Raw genomic sequence first — 19565 nt, forward strand, 5'->3', positions numbered from 1 at the left:
TTTCAAAGACCTTTGTATTATTTACTCGAGTCAGTTTTTTCCTTTCCTTTCCTACATCTATATCAAGTGTACATCTTACCATTCTGTGATCACTTCTAACATTTACCTTATTCAGGACGGTAACATCATTCACAATATATCTTCTGTTAGTGAGGATGAAGTCGATTTCATTAGTTGTTAATCCATTTGGACTCTTCCATGTCCACTTTTTGTTCACCCTTTTCTTGAAAAAAGTGTTCAATACCGACAGTCCTTGAGATTCTGCAAATTTCACAAGTCTTTCACCTCTTTTATTTCTTTCACCAATTCCAAAATTTCCTATAGTTCCTCTTTCTGCGCTGTTTTGCCTTTTTTCTAACCTTAGCATTGAAGTTCCCCATAATAATAGTGTAGTGGGTTTTCTGCTCATCTAGAAGACTCTCAATTTCAGTGTACATTTCTTCAACCTCTTCATCATCATGGCTCGATGTTGGTGCATAAACCATTATAATCTTTAGCTTGTACCTCTTAGAAATCTTGAGTATTAGTCTTGACACCCTTGGTGATGTACTTTTGAATTCCAAAATCTTGTTTTTAAAATCTTTATGGACCAGAAACCCAACTCCACCTTCACTCCTTTCACTGTTTCCATTGGTGTACAGCAGATTTCCACTTGATAAACTTATAAGTGATTCATTTCTTCTTCTTGTTTCAGCCAAACCGATGATATTCCAATTCACATTTTCTAATTCCTTTTCCAGCTCTAATATCCTGTCTTCACCGATGAGTGATCGTACGTTATAACAGGCCAAGTTCAATTTCCGTGCATGGCAGCCTGGTCGTACCCAGAGATTCTTAGCACCCTCTGCTTCCACTCTGATCCTCTCGCTGCCGTAAGAGGGAGAGTGAAAGCTGCTGGGGACTGAGGGCCATTTGTATTGTCGTGCTCTCATTGCTGGAGGGTTTGGTCTTTTCCTCTTCACGCTGACCAGGTGTCTTGAAGAGAACCACTCTACACGTTCGTTGCCACCTAAGTGACGTAACAGGGCTTACCATCGAGAAGGTGTGCATGAGTGGATTTTAGGGAGGCAGGCCAACCGGACTTCTCCTAAATCTTCTGTAATAGAGAGATATTGGATCCATCAGTGTTTTAGGCTGAGTGTCTGATAACACACAGGATACCTGTTCCCCTCTAAGCCTTTACAAACCACCATCATAGGCTCCAGAATGCCATATCAAATAATAAGGTGAAGTTCTAGAATCATTTATACATTTATTGAATTTAGTAAAACCTTCAATAAGTAAAAATAAATATCATTTATCAAACAGATATTACTGATGTTTGCCAGTGGTTGGTTTTGGCAGTCTTCAAAATAGACAAACTATTCACAAGTCATCCAATTCAGACTTCACATTATATTGTAGACATAATTCAAATAATCCATGCTAAAATGCATACAAATCCTATATCATAGGTCAAGGAATGGTAGCAACTTCAAAATTCAATATTCAATAAATTCAATAAAGAACGATCATGATTTTTTTTTCACAACACACTTTTCCTTTATTAATCATCTATATTTTCATAGTCCTTTTCAATATAGTCCCGATTTGATGAAATGCACTTACTCCAACATTTCTGCCATTCTTCAAAAACATGGTTTTTGAAGATTGCATGTAAAAAAAGCCATTTTTTGATATGCATTTGAAAATCACCTCCAATGTCTCTACAACTTCTGAATGACCGGAAACATTTTTTTTTTTTGCAGCTCCTCCTTTAACTTTGGAAATTTAAAAAAAAAATTGCAAGGTGCAAGGTCAGATGAGAGTAGATGAGGAACACAACTGACATTAATGCAGGCTAAGTACTCGATGAAAGTATGAGCAATGGCTTTTGATCTCATGTGATCTGTATTAGTAATGGCCACATGGTGCAAGGAAGCCTATGGCTTATGCTGCACCAGCCAAAAAAAAATAATAATAATAAAATCAAATAACAGAAAATACATAATATAAAATAAAAACAAATTAATAATAATAAGAACAAAATTTAAAATAATAATAATAATAATAATAAAATAAAATAACAAAAATTACATAATATAAAAAATAAAAATAAAAACAAAATTTTAAAAATAATAATAAAAATTAATAAGGAAATGGACAACCTATGCATTTCCCTCCTCCCGTAGGTAATTATCCAGCAGATCTTTGAATATCCCCAGACTGTCAGCCTCTACCACCCATGTAGGTAACTTATTCCAGTAATTTATAACTCACTGGCTAAAATAAAACTTCCTGCAATCCAGTCTAAACAACTTCACCCATAACTTGAAATTATGGCCCCTAGTTCTAGAATCATTTATAACAGTGAAAATTTTGTCCTTATTCATTTTGCTTATTTCCTAGGGAACAGTAACCCCAAATAACTTATACACTTGGCGGAGTTGAATTAAAGCTGGAGTGGAGGAAAGGGACTTGGATATTATACAATACAGTCAGATATGAAGTTCTCCGAGCATTGTAGACTGGTTGCAAGGAGGGCCCATGGTGTCCTATCGATGATTTATCGAGCAATCACTAGTAGAGATAAGGACGTTGTAATCCCATTATATAAGGCTATTGTTAGACCACACTTGGAATACTGTGTTTAAGTATGGAGACAGCACCTAAAGAAAGACACTGTCCTTCTTGAAAGGATCCAAAGATGGGTAACTCGCCTGGTGAGATCAGCAAAAGGGCATCCATATGAGGACTTCGAATATGTGGGTTGCAGAGCTTGAAAACTAGGCACCTTGAGGAGACTTGATTGAGGTGTTTAAAGCTCTGAGAGGCATAACGATGCAGCAATCCACTCACCTGCATGCAGTTGTGGCCATTTATGACAAATGTGATCCCACAAAGTGTGCAGCAGAGTTCTGTAGTAAGGTCCGTAACAGTTGTGTAACGTGGCACAACATGCTGGTAAACAATTCCTTGAATATCAAAAATAAAAAAAAATATTGCCATAATCTTTGTTGCAGAAGCCACAACTTTTGTTTTATTCAGTGTTGGTGATGACGTAGACTTCCAAACAGAGCTTTGTTTCTTACCCTATGGGTTGAAAATGATGAAGCCATGTCTCATCCACAATTATCACCTTGTGAAGAACCTCGCCATCTTCAATATTCATCTATTGCAGCTCCTGACAAACCTCCGTGTGAACTTGCTGTTGCGGAGGTATGAGTAGTCTTAGAACCATGCATGCACAAACGTACCATATGCAAATGGTCATGGAGAATACTGTGCATGCTTCCTACTGAAATTTTCAACATCACTGCTATTTGCCTTACTGTTATATGATGAACTTCTCTCACAATTACAAAAGCAGTGATTAGACCTCTAGGACATTCAATCCCATATTTTTGAATAGAATCATGTCCATCTTTAAACATTCTGTACCACCACTTTCGAGGCCACATTATGTCAAGGAGCTGGATATATTCTTGCCATGCGTATGCCACATCCAAAAATTTCATTACATCATACAGCATGTCCCCCCCCCCACCTTTCCATACTACTGAATACACCAGAAATTGTCAAACTTATCTGCAATAAGACTGAAACATCCCAAACACTTCCTCATTCATTTCTCAAATATATGCGGTCCCAGTTCCAATCTCAATGGTGTCCATTTCCACTTACAGTCTGCCAAACCCCATGTACTTTTTCTGACAGAATCCCAGTTATTGGTTGATTCAGCCGCTGTTCATCCCAGTTGTCTGAATTATTCATTGTATGATTTCTTTCGTTTCAAAGGTGAAACTTGTGCATGTCTGTTCTGATATTCCCCAGCAAAGACTTAGTAATTTTGAATCTCCTCTTCTTGATCTTTTCTGGCTAAAATCTCTCTACCACATTCTGTAAAATTCATCTGTTGCCTCTATCATTCTCCCAACTCCACTAACCCATTGGAACTCTTTGACTCCTCTCTTTGAAACCTGACTTTCTTCAGTCCAACTTCCCTAACAGTAAGGTAATTTTCCTTGGTAATTTAAATGTTCACAACACCAGCTGGCTTCCATTTTCAATTAACACAGACCCAGCTGGTCAAGATACTGAGGCTTTTGCAATTACTAATGACCTCACACAGATTGTTCATTTACCTACCAGAATACTAGGCACCTCAGATCACAACTTTGTAATGGTCTCTTTTCCAATGGAGACCTTTCTCTTGTAGCCATTCTCAACCTCATGTTGCTTGACATTACAAGAATTCAAAACGGGATGACCTGTGAGATATATTTTCTTCTTTTCTTTGGTCAGACTACTGTTTCAAATCTTCTGATGTCAAAATTTGCTCAAATCATGTTACTGAAATCATTCTTTTAGGGATCGTCTTCTGTCAAAAGGATGTCGAAGGATTTTGAGCAATCTTGATGCTAAGAAAGCTCCAGGTTCTGATGATATTTCTCCACTTGTTCTCAAAACTTGTGGTCCTGAACTTACTCCTGTTCTGTTGCTTTTTTCACTTTCTGCTTCCAAAAGCGTTTTCCCTTCTGTTTGGAAATTTTCTCATATTCAGCCAGTTCCTAAAAAGGGTGACAAATCCCTCCCATCCAATTATTGTCCTATTGCACTTCTACTCTTTCTAAAGTAATGGAGAATTCAATTAACTGCCAACTCTTAAACTATCTAGAAACCTTTCATCTTATCTTCTTCTTCTTCTTCTTCTTCTTCTTTGGTCCTTAGCTGGCAGCTGGGGGAGGCGGTTGGCCACGCAACCAGTATGCTGCTGTAGGTGCCGCAGGGTTTCGGACTTGCTCTGTGATGTTCTTCCATACCTTACAATCCATGGCTTCAGTCCTGGCCTGGTTAAGGTCGAGACGTCGGCTCTTCAAGTCATCTTCCACTTGATTGGCCCACGTTTTCCTAGGCGTGGTCCGTTGGATGCTCCATTGGGTGGGTCGTTGTCTCCAAAGGAGTGTGGATGGTATTCTGTTCGTGCCCATTCTACATACGTGGCCAAACCATCTGAGCCTTCGCTTCTGGATTTGGTCGGCAATGGTTGGTTGCTGTTGGCATCTGGCGCGGATGGTATCATTAGTGATGCGGTCGCGAAGAGAGATGCCCAAGATCTGCCGCAGGCATCGCATTTGGAATACCTCAAGTTTGTTCAAATCTAACTTGAGACAAATCCATGTTTCCGATCCGTAAAGAAGAATGGGCAGGATCAAAGTCCGGAAGAGTCGGATTTTAGTCTTTGTGGAAATGTTGGTCCTCTTCCACAGACACCATTTGAGCGAGGCGAACGCAGTGGCCGCCTGTCCAATTCTGCTGTGGATTTCCATGGTGGATGCAACTTTCTTCTCCTGGACCAGCGACCCAAGATATTTAAAGTCCTGCACTTGCTCGATCTGGACGCCTTCGAGATAGATGGTGGCTTGCGACCCATCTGTTTTCAGGGCCTTTGTCTTACCAGCATTGATCTTCAAACCGTATGGCCGGGCAATGCGGGCAATGTCGTAGAGGATGTCCGTGGCTTCAGTGTCGTTACCGGCAAGGATAGCACTATCATCAGCAAACATCAGGTCAGTCACATAGTGATCCTTGTCATATTGTATGCCCTGTCTGTTTCTGAATGCTTGCCTCATAATGGCGTCAACCACGATGTTGAAAAGCAACGGGGAGGCTACATCCCCTTGGCGGACTCCAGTTTGGATGGTAAATTCCTCTGATAAATCGTTCTGGATGCGCACCTGGCTGGTTAAACCGTTGTATGCAGTTTGGAGGAGTGTGATGACTTTTCGAGGTACATGTTCAACCTCTAGTAGTTTCCATAAGGCAGGCCGGTGGACACAGTCGAAAGCAGACTTAAAGTCAATGAAAACAATGACAGTTCGCTGTCCACACCGGATCCTCTCCTCCATCAGCTGACGAATGGCAAAGATTTGATCACAGCATCCTCGCCCGGGTCTAAATCCTGCCTGTTCTTCTCGACTGGTTTGCTCGCGATGTTTTTGCAGTCTTGACTGGATGATCTTCATAAAGACCTTTCCGATGATGGAAAGGAGGCTGATGCCACGGTAGTTCTTGCAGTCCCGGTTATCACCTTTCTTGTGGATCGGTACGATAATGGCTTTCCTCCATGTTAACGGAATTTGTTCAGTGCACCAGATGGTTTTGAGGAGTGAGTGTAGTCGGCGAAGCAGTACATCTCCCCCGGCTTTGATCGCTTCTGTGGTGACTTGGTCCACTCCTGGTGCCCTGCCATGCTTCAGGGATTGTATGGCTGCTTTCACTTCTTCTACTGTAGGCTCAACATCGACCATGGAGACCTCAGGGGGGTCGATCGAGAGTGCTGTTGCTGGCAGTCCCTGAGGTGGGTCGTGATTATACAAAGCTTTGAAGAATTCACTCCACCGTTGCAGGCGTTCGGATGGTGATCGCACGAAGGTCCCATCAGCATTCTTGATGTTGTCACTAGTCAATTTGGTCTTTCCACTCAGACATCTGAGGGTGCGGTAGAGAGTGCGGTACTCGTTTTTGGATGCCGCCACTTCAAGATCGTCTGCCACTTGGTTCCAGTATGCTTCTCTTTCTGCTGTCATTCTTTGTCGGACTTCTCGGTTTAGCTGCCGGTACCGTTCAAAGTCGACCAACTTTGCCTGTTTCCGTTTGTCCACGAGGTCGAGGCACTCGTCTGATATCCATGGTTGCGTTCGACGTCAGGCAGGTGGACATAGGGGCTTGGCACATTCCAGGATGGCATCAGAGATCTGCTTTTCTTCTTCATTTATATCCTCGGGCACGGCCAGCATCTCGAAGCGGTTGGATAGGGCGATCTGATATGCCTGTTTGTTGGCAGCATTCATTAGCTGCCTCCAGTCCAGCTTGGCTGACCGAGATGATCTTTTTGCATGCCGTAATTTGAGCTGCACCTTAGCCCGGATGAGGTAGTGATCAGATCCGCAATCAGGTCCCCTCATGGCACGAACGTCCATGAGTGATGAGCGAAATCTGGCATTGATCAAAATGTAGTCCAGGATTGCTGAGTCCTTGCCAGATGGATTTCGCCATGTAAGTTGATGTTTTTGAGGGTGCTGGAAATGGCTGTTTCCAATGATCAGGTTGTTAGATGCGGCAAAGGACAACAAACGTAAGCCGTTGTCATTGATCTTCCCATGGCCAAACTTGCCCATTGTTGTTTCCCAACCAGATCTGTCCACGCCAATATGGGCATTAAAGTCCCCTGTGAGGATGATCACTTCTGTCTGCGGAATTGAATCCAGCGTATGTTGGAGCTGGTTGTAGAAGTCATTCTTGGTCGGGTCCAGGCTAGTCTCAGTTGGCGCATAGGCGGAGATAATATGGGTCTTGATGGTGCCCTTGACAGTAAGGACTGCCAGGCGGTCCGATATTGGTTGGAAAGCGATCACACTACTGGTGGCCTGAGCATCGACCATAAAGCCCACTCCTGCTTCTCGTTTCTCACCACCAGAATAGAATAGCATAACCGCTTCATTAGGTGCTGGTGGTTGGATGATCATCGTTCCAGACCTGGTGAGCCTTAATTCGGATAATGCCGCGATTGATATCTTGCACCTAAGTAGTTCTTGGGCAATGATTTCCTTTTGTCCAACGTGGTGCCCCGTTCGAACATTCCATTCGCCAATGTTAATTGTCCTTTTTGGCGTAGTAAGCTTATTGCTGTGGCCAGTGATCCACTTCACACCAGCACCCTGGGTCCCCAGTGCTGGCGCATCGGCTACCCCGGATGCGGTAATCATCCGGGGTAGCCGATGCGAATCCATACTGGCAATCATCTTATCAATGATTGCCAGTATGGATTCTGTCAGTGTCAATCCACTGGTGATATTCTGGCTTATGTTATCCATTTATGGACAAAATTCAATGGAAGGCAAAACTTCTTTGGTGAAACTCAAGCAGTTGCTCTTAACATTTCAAAGGCTTCTGATCTTTTTTGGTCTTCTAAATAAGCTTCAATTTTATGGTTTGCCAACTGTTTTTTGTAATTGGGTATCAAGTTTTCTCTCTGACTGATCACTGCGTGTGATGGTACATGGCTGCCTGTCTGCTAACTTCTCCACTAATGCTGGTGTTCCCCAAGGTTCAGTTCTTTCTTAAACTATTTTTCTCTTGTATATTAATGACCTTCTTTCATTGGCCAGAAATCCATTGTTTCGCTCATGTTAGCACATTGCATCCTACCTTGCAGTTTGAGATACTTGCCCTGCACAAACAGCTTCAAATTCTCGAATATCCACTACCAGTTTCTTAAATGCTGCTGATCCCCAGGCAATTCTGCAGTAAGGCAAAGATAACTTAGTTGGTTTCAATCCTTCTAAAACTCAGTCCTTCTCTTGTATCTTGCAAAAAGGATTCTTTTTCTCCTATGCTTATTTTCAATGACACTCTGGTTTCTAGGCAAGGTCATATCTCTATTGGGGATTACCCTGACTTCTAATCTCTCTTGGCATAAGCACATTACAAATATTGTTTCTTCTGCATCTGAAAAACTGGGTTTTCTCTTTTGCTCTTGGCATTACTTTTCTTCTAAACAGCTGTTCACTTTATACAAATCACAAATCTGCCCTACCATGGAATATTGTTCCTACATCTGGGGCAGTGCCCCCAAAGCCTCTCTCAGGCTTCTTGATTCCATCCAAAAGAGGTGAATTAGGTTAATAATGACTCATCTCTAACAGAATCTCTACACTGTCTCATAGACAAAGAGTGGAGAGACTCTGTTACAGATGTTCTGCTGCAAACCTTTTCTACAGATACTTCCATGGGCACTGTTCTTCTGAATTGGTTTCTATAATTCCTGCTCTCGCTTCCAAAGCAGTTTGAATGCATGCCGCAACCAGTCAACATCCTTTTACTGTCCAATTTCAAACTCACAGAACCAACTTTTCTTCTTCCTCATTTATTCACCCGACTTCCGTTTTCTGGAACAACCTTCCATCATACGTATTTCCTGAAAATTACAGTCTACAGAAATTCAAGTCTAATGTCAAGAAGTATCTTCTTTCATCTCCTCAACCTTCAGCGCATGTACGGTACTATAGGTCCTAATACCTCTCATGTTTGGGATTTTCATTAAAAAAAAAAAAAATGTGTAATACAAACATGCTGTTCATATAATAAATAGCACATATATGTCTATCCCTCTGTAGTAATTTCTACATGCATGGACCTATGCATACTATCATAGAACAACATCAAGAGCCTAAGGAAAAAGAGTAGCCTGATTTGGCAAATAAATACACTTATCCATTTGCCTGATCAAGATAGGGATCAGCCTGATCCTGATCTAGATAAGGTATGGTTTTATAAACTTTTTCACATATAACTATACTTCTGAAATGAGTTTAGGTAAAAAAAAGCAAGTGAGGATAAAAAAAAAACAAATAATTCAAAAGAAATAAAAACAAAAAGCAAAATAATAAGACAATATAGTAACACATATATAAAAAAAGTATGTGCTGTACAAAAAAACAACTTGTTTATTTAGTATTCATTACAAAAAAAAAAGGAAAAATTTTTCTTACCAACTGCTCTTTAGCTGTTCGAAAAGCAGATAAACTTTCAGCGGAGGTTTGCATTTCATCTGAAAAATAGAATATGTATAATAAAAATAACATATCTACAAGCATATACGTATGATTATATAATAATTCCTACATTCCAGGTAATATATTCTATACTACCAATGGTATACAAACATCAGATCAGTATTTAAGAATGACCCAATGTGTCATTTAATCAAAATTTAGCATTCAATTTAAAAAGCACATAGAGTAAAATCTTTTTGTGACCTATAATGGAAGGTTGTCTGGATTATGCAAAAAACCCTAGACAATCAAAGGAAAAGGCCTAAATTATAGTTTTGTGAAAAATAAGTACAGCATACAGTATTTAATATCAATTACACATGCTGTACCACACTTACTGGATATTCATAATTGGTTCAAAACCAGATATTTACAACAGACTCACATATCTGAAGTGGTGGATCCTGTGTCATGGTTCTTGCAATGCTAAAATAAGAAATAATGTTATGGGTCTTGCTTGTGACACATTTCTTTCAACCGATGTAGATATTGAAGAAACAGAAAGCTTGAAAAAAGTGTTTGTTTGCACACAATTTCTCACGTTTTTTTTTTTTTTTTTTTTCCAATTTGTCATAAGGCCATATATCGTGATTAGAAGTTGCATCAGTAATTTAATCACAGTATCCAGGATCTTTCTGACTGATGAAAATTTAGGGTTTTTTTTTTTTTTTTGTGGAGATTCATTTTTAGTGTACAAAACAATAGTACATGTGATGCAAGAAATCAAGCATATGAGCTTATGTAGCATCAGCCAAAAAAAAAAAACAAAAAAAAAACAATTTCACACATCCATTCCCTCTAAAAGTTTGTCCAGTTCCTCCTTGAATTTATTTAAGCTATCAACTTCCACAATGTCAGATGGAAGTTTGTTCAGCAATCAACTACCTACTGGCTAAAGGCAAATTTCTGCACATCTATTCTACAACTGTCTTTTCTCAATTTGAATTTATGCCCCCTCAAGGTTCATAATCTGAGTAAGCAGAAGAATTCAATCAGAATTGAGCCTGATCAACCCATTCAAGGCCTTATACACCTCAATCAGATCACCTTGTAGCCTAGTCTCCAGACACTGCTATTTGCAGAACTTAAGCCTTTCTTGGTAAGAGGACCCTTCATTCCCCTCACCAATCTTGTTGCCCTTCTCTGTACTCACTCAAGCAACTCTACATCCTTCCTAAAATGAGGCTTCCAGACCTGTACACTGGACTCAAGGCATGGCCTGACCATTACTTTACACAAAGAGATAATCACCTCCTTTCCCTACTAGCAAAATTCCTGTATATCATTGACAATATCCCATGACCTGCTCTGGCAGACTGTCTGCACTGCTCAGAACATGTCATATCTCACTGCACAATTACCTCCAAGGTCTTTTCCGTTTTCTACCACCCTAAGTGTAGTAACACACAGTTGTGATGTTACTGTGTATGGGTTAAGTACTGTGTATGGGTTACTTCTACCCATACACAGTACTTTGCATTTGTCAATGTTAAACTTCAGTTGCCACTTCTCAGCCCATTTGCCCAACGTTTCTAGATCCTGTTGCAGTAGCACACTGCCATTAACAACCCTGCCAACCTTTGTATCATCTGTAAACTTCAACATTAAGCTGGATATACAGCAATACCTCGCTTAGCATGGCTTCAAACAGCACGGGTTCCACTATAACACGGTTTTCAATTAAATTTAAGTTGAAAATTTACTGTACATATTAAAACTCATTCAATAGCCTAGACACGTTACCTACGTATATGCTGTGTTGTCGTAGCCTAGGTATGGGTACATATATGCTGCACATATGACAATAGTACCCTCAGGCAGTCAGTAGCAACAGTGTCCACTTTTCTTAATTCCATCCTGACAAGACGACATGATAGCTTTTCAAACTTGTCATTTCAAAATTTATTTTTTCCCCTCTAAATACGATTGAAAATATATCTGTGTCTTGGTTAGAAATCATTGCCAACAACATGCGTTATGTTTGGCAGCATGTTTTGCCCCATTTGGCAAATGATTTCATTGGTTTTGAATCGCAAGTTCAGACAATTGCTGAAGACATTGTGAAGATCGGAAAAGACTTGGGATTCAAAACTTTGGACAATGCCAGTATACATGACTGCACTGACTCACATGCAAATAACTTAGATGATGCAACTCTCCTTGAAATTGATAAGAAAATTGCATATGAAGAAGAGAAAAACAATTCTGAAGTGGATAACACCGAAGTGGCATCAAAAGAATTGAAGAAAGTTTTTCGGGGCTTGACATTGCCTGCGAGGCAATTATGAATAGAGATCCAAATGTTGGATGTAGCATCCAGATATGGCAAATTTTATAAGATGGGATTCAATGCTACAAAGACTTTATACCGAGAAAAAGAAGAGATGACTTCACCAAACTTCATTTTTGAAATACTCAAATAAACAATAAAGCTTTTTTCTCATCTCTCATGATATTACCTTTTCATTAATAAAATTTTTGCAGTATTTTTTTATTTCAAATCCACTGACTAATAATAATATTTATAATTGGCTATCAAGCACAGATTGTTTATAGATTTATTATAATTTGTTTATAGACTGTTTCTCTGGTACGCATTCATTTAAAACCCATTATAATTATACCTCAATCAGCACGGTTTCACATAACACGGAACAGTTCCGGTACCAGTTATCAGTGTTATGCAGGGCATTGCTGTACCTTCATCAATATCATTGATAAATGGTATCATACAAAATGAATACAAAACAACAGCAAGCCCAACACCGAACCCTGGGGTACTTCCTCAACATTAGTCCACAAAGAGCAGCGTCCATTGACTATCACTTTCTGTCTTCTTCCACTCAACCACCTTTTTATCCATTGTAGCAACTTGCCCTTAATACTCAAATACTGCTCCAATTTGTACAGTAGTCTTCCATAATCAACAGTATCAAATAAATGTGTCACTTAAATGTCATTTATAAGAAAACAGCAGCAGTATTTTCTGCAGTTTCTTCCTATATTAAAATCTACTGGGATGATAGTCGGCAGACTTATACTGGGATGATAGTCGGCAGACTTAAAACCTTCAAAGTAAAAATCTATCATATGACTCACTGTATGATTTATGATTTTTAAAAATGCAGCCACTCCTTCTACAGGGAAAAATGTTAAAGATAAAATTATAGTTCTGTTAACTTGTAATATGACAAAAAAAATCAAAATTAAACATTTTGTGATAAGTAAGAGAAAATCTTTAGATGTTTCAAAGGAGTTAAAAATCTACCTGTTAAATATGCCAATACTTGGATATCAGCTTCTATATTCTTTAGAATTAGCTGCAAAATTGGGATAGGCAATTATATAAGAAAAAGTAAAAAAGCTGCATTATTTTTGGACAACTGCCCAAGGGGCTCACATCTGGTGAGTATGGGCTTGGCACACCCAGGGTCCTGAGCTGGATATCGTCATTCTTCTCTTTCTTGGTGATTCCCTTCTATTTCTGACCCCCCCCCTCTCTCTCTCAGGGGTAACTCGGAATTTTTTTTTTTTTTTTGGCTGGTGCAGCAAAAGCCTCAGGCTTCCTTGCACCATATGGCTAATTATAATAATAATAATCCAAGTTTGAACTTATAGCATATTGAATTAGTTTCTCAAACTGCAAATACTATGCTGCTGATTCAACATCCCAATCCGAGAATTACACTACATAACAGAAAAAAGCCTCTTTGTATTTAACTGTTCCTTATATGTATTTTGTGTGCTGAATCCAGTGGTTGTTAGGTTTTCTCTAGTATCAATATTTTGGCAGCAATTGAAGGTTATAGTTTTTGTGACATTTATATCTATTGCATAAATGCATACCAATACTGTGATATATAAAAGCCTGCAGTTTGTTATGGCTACAAAACAGGGTACAAGTTATTTCCTGTTTGTTCTGGTATGTTTGTGGATATTATATATGCCCGAAGCAGGTGAAGCACAACATCATTGGTGTTACCAGTTTTGCAGTGCATATGAAGGCTATTTTAAATAATCTATTTTTAACCATCTCATTTCTGCTATGGTAGTTGCATTACAGGGATGGTTTCGTAGTAGTCCTAAGTCTATACCTTTTACCATACCTTGAATATGGAGAGAGCTGGCAAATCAACACGACAACTACTACTTTTGTATAGTAGATATAACAAAAAAAAAAAGTCTATGGATAAAAAACCTGCAATGTATCCCAACATATCATCCTCTTCTCTGCACCTTTCAGAGAAATCTTCAGAAATGAATGAATTTTGAACAGAATAATCATGATTACACTTCAGGAGCTTGTTCAAGTAAGGTGCCACATTTCCTTAATCAGCAAGAATTAGATAACTTGGTGAGGGATTAGATCTAACCAAATGCACTGCACTGTTCCTGACATTTTGTTTAAAGGAATGAGAACTAATGGATCCCAGCTGAAAGATTTCCGCATACAGAAAAAAAGACAATAGCATGTTTCTGCAGAATTATTGTGCTATTATTTTGATTTGATTGGTCTTTAAGAAGAAATTGGTGTTAGTCACGATCCAGAAGAGTAGCATCTTTTCATAGACAATTCAAGTAAAAGTTTGAAAAATGTGTTGCTTCACAATGTAAATATACACCCATCAATTTCTGTTGTGTACTCTGGTCATATTAAAGATGACAGAAATATGAAGCATGTGTGAGAGAAGATTAAGTATGACCAGTATATATGGGATGTCTGTGTAGACTTCAAGGTGCTGGGATTTCTTCTGGGTTAGCAAGATGGTCTCACTAAGTTTCCCTTGCTTTCTCTGCCTCTGGAACAGCAGGGCAGTACTACAGGAGAAGAGAATGGCCTGTCAGAATTGAGGTTGCAACCTGTTGCACACAGTGTAATACATAACCCCCAGGTTTAAAAAAATGGTTTTGCCTCCACCCCTCCATATAAAGTTCAGACTAGTCACACAATTTGTTGAAGCACTGGATCCTCAAGGTGACACCTTCAAGGATACACAACCTACGTTTCCAAAATCTTCTGATATAAAAGTAAAAGGTGGCAATATTTATTGGTCCACAAGTTACTGTGGACCAATAAATATGCTGCCTTTTACTTTTGTAGATGTTGGCTTCACAAGATCTGGATGACAAAATGAGTGATGCTGAGAAAAATGCCTGGCAGTCATTCACCTTGTAGTGAATAGCCTTCTTGATAACATTAAGAGTGAAAATTACAAACTGGTTGATATGTTGATTGAAAACAGAAAACAAAAAATGGAATTCAGATTGTCAATCAAGCTCCACTACCTAGATTTTTTTTAGACCAAATCTGATTAATATTAGTAAGGAGCATGGGAATACGTTCCACCAGGACATGCAGTCAATATAGAAGTATCAAGAAAAGTGGGATGAAGCTATGATAAAGGACTATATCTGGTTTTCGGTACATTAACATACTGCCACAAAAAGCTGACTATCCAAACATTGGCTTATTTTTACATATATGAAGGCCAACATGACTGAATATTTACTTCTTTCATTAGTTGATTGTCAATCAAACTTCATTACTTGCACTTTCACCTGAATTGTTTCAGACCACATCTGGACAATATCAGTGAGGAGCAAGGGAAGAGGTTCCACCAGGACTGCAGTCAATGGAGAAGAGGTACCAAGGAAGGTGGGATGAAGCCATGATAAGTGACTATGGCTGGTTCTTGATATGTTGACACAGAGCCACAAACAGCTGACTATGCCCAAAGTTTGGCTTATTCTGACTTATGTGAAAACAAACTCTGTACAGAAAAACTATTTTATATCAAGAATGAAAGGTAAATTATGGCTATTCTTCACATTAAATATTATACAGAGACAACAATGTTACCTGTTTCTTGCCAGATAAAACTGAATGGTAAATGATCAATTTGTCAATTTTCTTAGCCTATATCACAATAGCTGCTATCTTCTATTTTCTTTGTTTATGAAATACCCAAATACAAAAAGTATTAGAACCTATAGTACTTAGTACCATGTACTTGGGTTGAAGGTTAAAAAGATGAAAGAAGATACTTGTTGACATTATACTTCAATTTCTGTAGATTGTAATTTTCAGGAAATACGGATGAAGGAAGATTGTTCCAGAAAACTGAAGTTGAAGGAATAAATGAGGAAGACGACAGAAAAGCTTGTTCTGCGAGTTTGAAATTGGATAGTAAAAGAATGTTGACTGGTTGTGGCACATGTTCAGGCTGGTTTGGAAGAGAGGGGGGAAATTTTAAAAGCCAGTTCAGAAGAACAGTGCCAATGGAAGTATCTTTGAAAAGGTATGCAGCAGAAATAGAATGTCTCTGAGACAGAGAGGAGATAGACTTTGTTAGAGATGAGTCATTAATTAATCTAACTGTCCTCCTTTGAATGGAATCTTGAAGCCTGAGAGAGGTTTTGGGACACACCTCTCTTTCTGTGGGAACAACACTCCATGGTAGGACAGATTTGAGATGTGTACAGAGCGAGTAGCTGTTTAGAAGAAAAGTAACACCGAGTGTGAATGAGAAAATCCAGATTTTTAGATGCAGAGGAAGCAATATTTGTGAAGTGCTTATGCCGAGAGAGAGATTAGAAGTCAGGGTAATCCCTAATAGAGATAGGATCTTATCTAGAAATCTGAGTATCGTCAAATAAGCATAATAACAAAAGAATCCTTTTTGCAAGATATAACACAGGACTGAGTTTTAGAAGGATTAACATTAACTAAGTTACCTTTGTCCCAATGGAGAATTACCAGGAAATCAGCAATTAAGGAATTGGTAGGATATTCAAGAAGGTCAAGCTGTTTGTGCAGTGGAAGATTTCTCAAACTGGAAGGTGGAATGTGCTATCATTTTCAAAACTATGGATAGGATTTCCAGTCAATGGAAGGTCATTAACATAAGAAAAGAATGGAAGAAAGAAATAAACCTTAAGAAACGCCAGCATTAGTAGAGAAGTTACAAGACAGCCATCTACCATGACCCCTGCATTGAGCAGTCAGAGAGAAAACTAGATACCCAATTACAAAAAAACAGTTGGCAAATCACCACAAGATGGAAGCTTATTTAGAAGACTTTTATGCCAAACACAATCAACAGCCTTTGAAATGTCAAGGGCCACTGCTCCAGTTTCACCAAACTTTCACACTGAATTTGTCCACAGTTGGGTAACATAAGCCAGTATATCATCAGTAGAAAAACAGTGATGGAATCCATACTGACAATCATTGATCAGATGAAAGGTTTCTAGATAGTTTAGGAGTTGGTGGTCTATAGATTTCTCCATTGCTTTAAAAAGAGTAGAAGTAAGTGCAATGAGACGATGATTGAATGAAGGGATTTGTCATCTGTTTTAGTAACTTGCTATATATGAGCAAATTTCAAAGAAGGAAAAATGCCAGTGGAATAAGAATATCTAAAAAGACTACTCAGAACAGGAGTAAGCTCAGGAACACAGGTTTTGAGACCAAGTGGAGAAATACGATCAGGATCTGGCACTTTCTTAGCATCAAGACTATTCAAAATTCTTCCAATTTTCTTTTGACAGAAGACCACAGGAGGCATTGAATGGAGTGTACTAGAAATAGTAGGAGGTGGCTTACCAAGTTCATCAATACTGATGGAAGAAAAATAGGATGCTAGCAGGTCAACTTTACCTTTGGCTGAAGTGTGAATAGTACCATCAGATTTTGACAGAGGTGAGAATAGAAATGGGCAAAAGTTGCGACCAATGGCTTTGGCAAAAGACCAGAATGCTTGGCTGCCATTTGAATAGGAAGCAAGTTTTATACCCTTAGCCTGTTCAAAATCTAGTTTGGACTGATTAATATCTGCTTTACAATTTTTGTGAGTTTTGGTGTAGGCAGAAGATGAACCTGAGATTTGGAAACTAGCCAATTACGATATGCAACATCCTTCCCTTGAACAGCTTTAGTATATTTGTTGGAAAACCAAGGTTTGGATAAAGGACGAGATTTTATAGTGGAGTGTGGAGTAAAAAATTCCGTCCGTACAAGAATAATTTCACTGACATGATCTGAGCAAATGTTGACATCACAAGTTTTGAAACAGTAATCTGACCAAGGAAAAGAAATCTAGCAGCTCATCCAATTGTGCATTCTTGTAATGCCAAACAACACAAGTTTAGGAATGGCCACAAGAGAAAGACCACCACTAAGTTGTGATCTGAGGTGCCTAGAGGACCAGTCACTTTGACTGTGTACTCAGAAGGGTTATTTGTGAGAAAAAGATCAAGCATGTTGTCTGCTTGGTTAGGCTTGTCAGGTATTCTAGTAAGTAAATGAACAATCTGTGCGAGGTCATTAATGATTGCTAAAGCCTCAGCATCTCGACCAGCTGGGTCCATGTGACTAGAAAACGAAAGCCAGCTGGAGTTGTGAATGTTAAAATTATTAAAATCACGAAGGAAAAGTACCGCACCGTTAGGATGGTTGGACTGCAGAAAATCGAGTTTCAAAGAAAGGAAGTCAGAGAGTACCAACTGATTATTGGATTTAGGAGAATGATGGAAGCAAGAGATGAATGTGATAAAATGGGGTAGAGAGATTTTAAGTTAGAGAAGATTGAAAAGAGTTGATTCTAAATTACTAAATCTCTGACAGGGATTATCAGAACGGACGAATTCACAAGTACCACCTTTGAAGCAAAAGGGTTCGTACAATAAATAATTAAGACAACTCAGATGAGCAGTGGTTGAATCAACTGATAATTGGAATTCTGTCAGAAAAAGTAAGTGGGGCTTGGCAGACCGATGTAAGTCAATGTAATATTAGTGGAAATGGACATCATTAAGATTGGAACTGAGGCCATGTTTTTTTGTGAAATGAATCAGAAAATGTTTAGGAGGTTTAGATCTTTTCACAGATAAGTTTGTTCTATTAGTTTGAATATCCTGATGTAATCAATAGTAAGAAAAGGTGGGGAGGGCATGCTGTACAAAGTAATGAAATCTTTGGATAAGGCAGGAATATACCCAGCACCTTGCCAATCCCCTCACACACTACTTGCCTCCCTCCAGCCACTATCTGGCAGAGTAGATACAGTGAGATTATAAACTAGCTGATCTGAATGCCTCCTAGAGTTACCAACAGGTTTGATCTGGTGGACTATCTAGCAGCCAGCCTGCAAACACCATTTTAGAGCTGTACCCTCAAAATGTAAGGAAAATTGGATCTTGCCATGATGCCTTCATAACCTCAAAATACATCAGCCATACTCTTTTAGTACAATTTCAATCTTTGTGGTGGTAAGCCAGAAAGAGAAGCCAAATATTCAGGTTGACAAAACATTACTGTGTTGTTGTTGTCTATCCCATCCCTGTATACAGCCATAGCTGGTCATAATGGGCTTGGCACACACACAGGTTCCTGTGCTGGATATCATCATTCTTCTCTTTCTTGGTAATTCCTATCCCCCCCCCCCCTGCCTCTCTCTCTCTCTCTCTCTCTCTCTCTCTCTCTCTCTCTCTCTCTCTCTCTCTCTCTCAGGGTAACTTGGGAATTTTTTTTGGCTGGTGCAGCATGAGCCTCAGGCTTCCTTGCATTGTGTGGCTAATAATAATAATAACACTTGCACACACTTCAGCATGTTTGTCAGCAACCAATAAACTTTCATAGCTATTATTAGACATCATAACTGAAAATAACTCTATGCTTTCACATTAGTCAGTTACTAATGCACCAAGAAAATTATATTAGAGAGCTGCTTTTTTTTTTTTTTTGATATCTTGACAGAAAGTTGAAACACTTACAATGTGACACACAAACAGTATACAATTGAAGATAATTTATTATAGATATATAAAAAATTAAAATATTTTGGCTAAATGACAAATTAAAATTATTATTCTAATTTCATCAGAGCTTGTTGCTCTCATACCTATAGTACATTTGTTTGCAGAAATGTGTGATCATAGATTGCGCATGTTGTGCGGGCTAAAAGACCC

The 19565-nt window shown here is 38.9% G+C and overlaps 1 protein-coding gene across 1 annotated transcript in view; it reads right to left on the minus strand.

The window, feature by feature from the left end:
* The window catches only part of LOC150087383 (fidgetin-like protein 1), a 142534-nt gene that overhangs the window by 121187 nt on the left and 1782 nt on the right, over window positions 1–19565 (minus strand). The window contains exon 2 of the mRNA XM_090372036.1: window positions 9534–9592. Coding sequence (XP_090228162.1) covers window positions 9534–9592 — 59 coding nt within the window. The remainder of the gene's footprint in view (window positions 1–9533; window positions 9593–19565) is intronic.

Source organism: Mastigoproctus giganteus, chromosome 4 (genome assembly GCF_048544385.1).
Source record: "Mastigoproctus giganteus isolate SK-2022 chromosome 4, ASM4854438v1, whole genome shotgun sequence".
NCBI lineage: Eukaryota > Metazoa > Arthropoda > Arachnida > Uropygi > Thelyphonidae > Mastigoproctus > Mastigoproctus giganteus.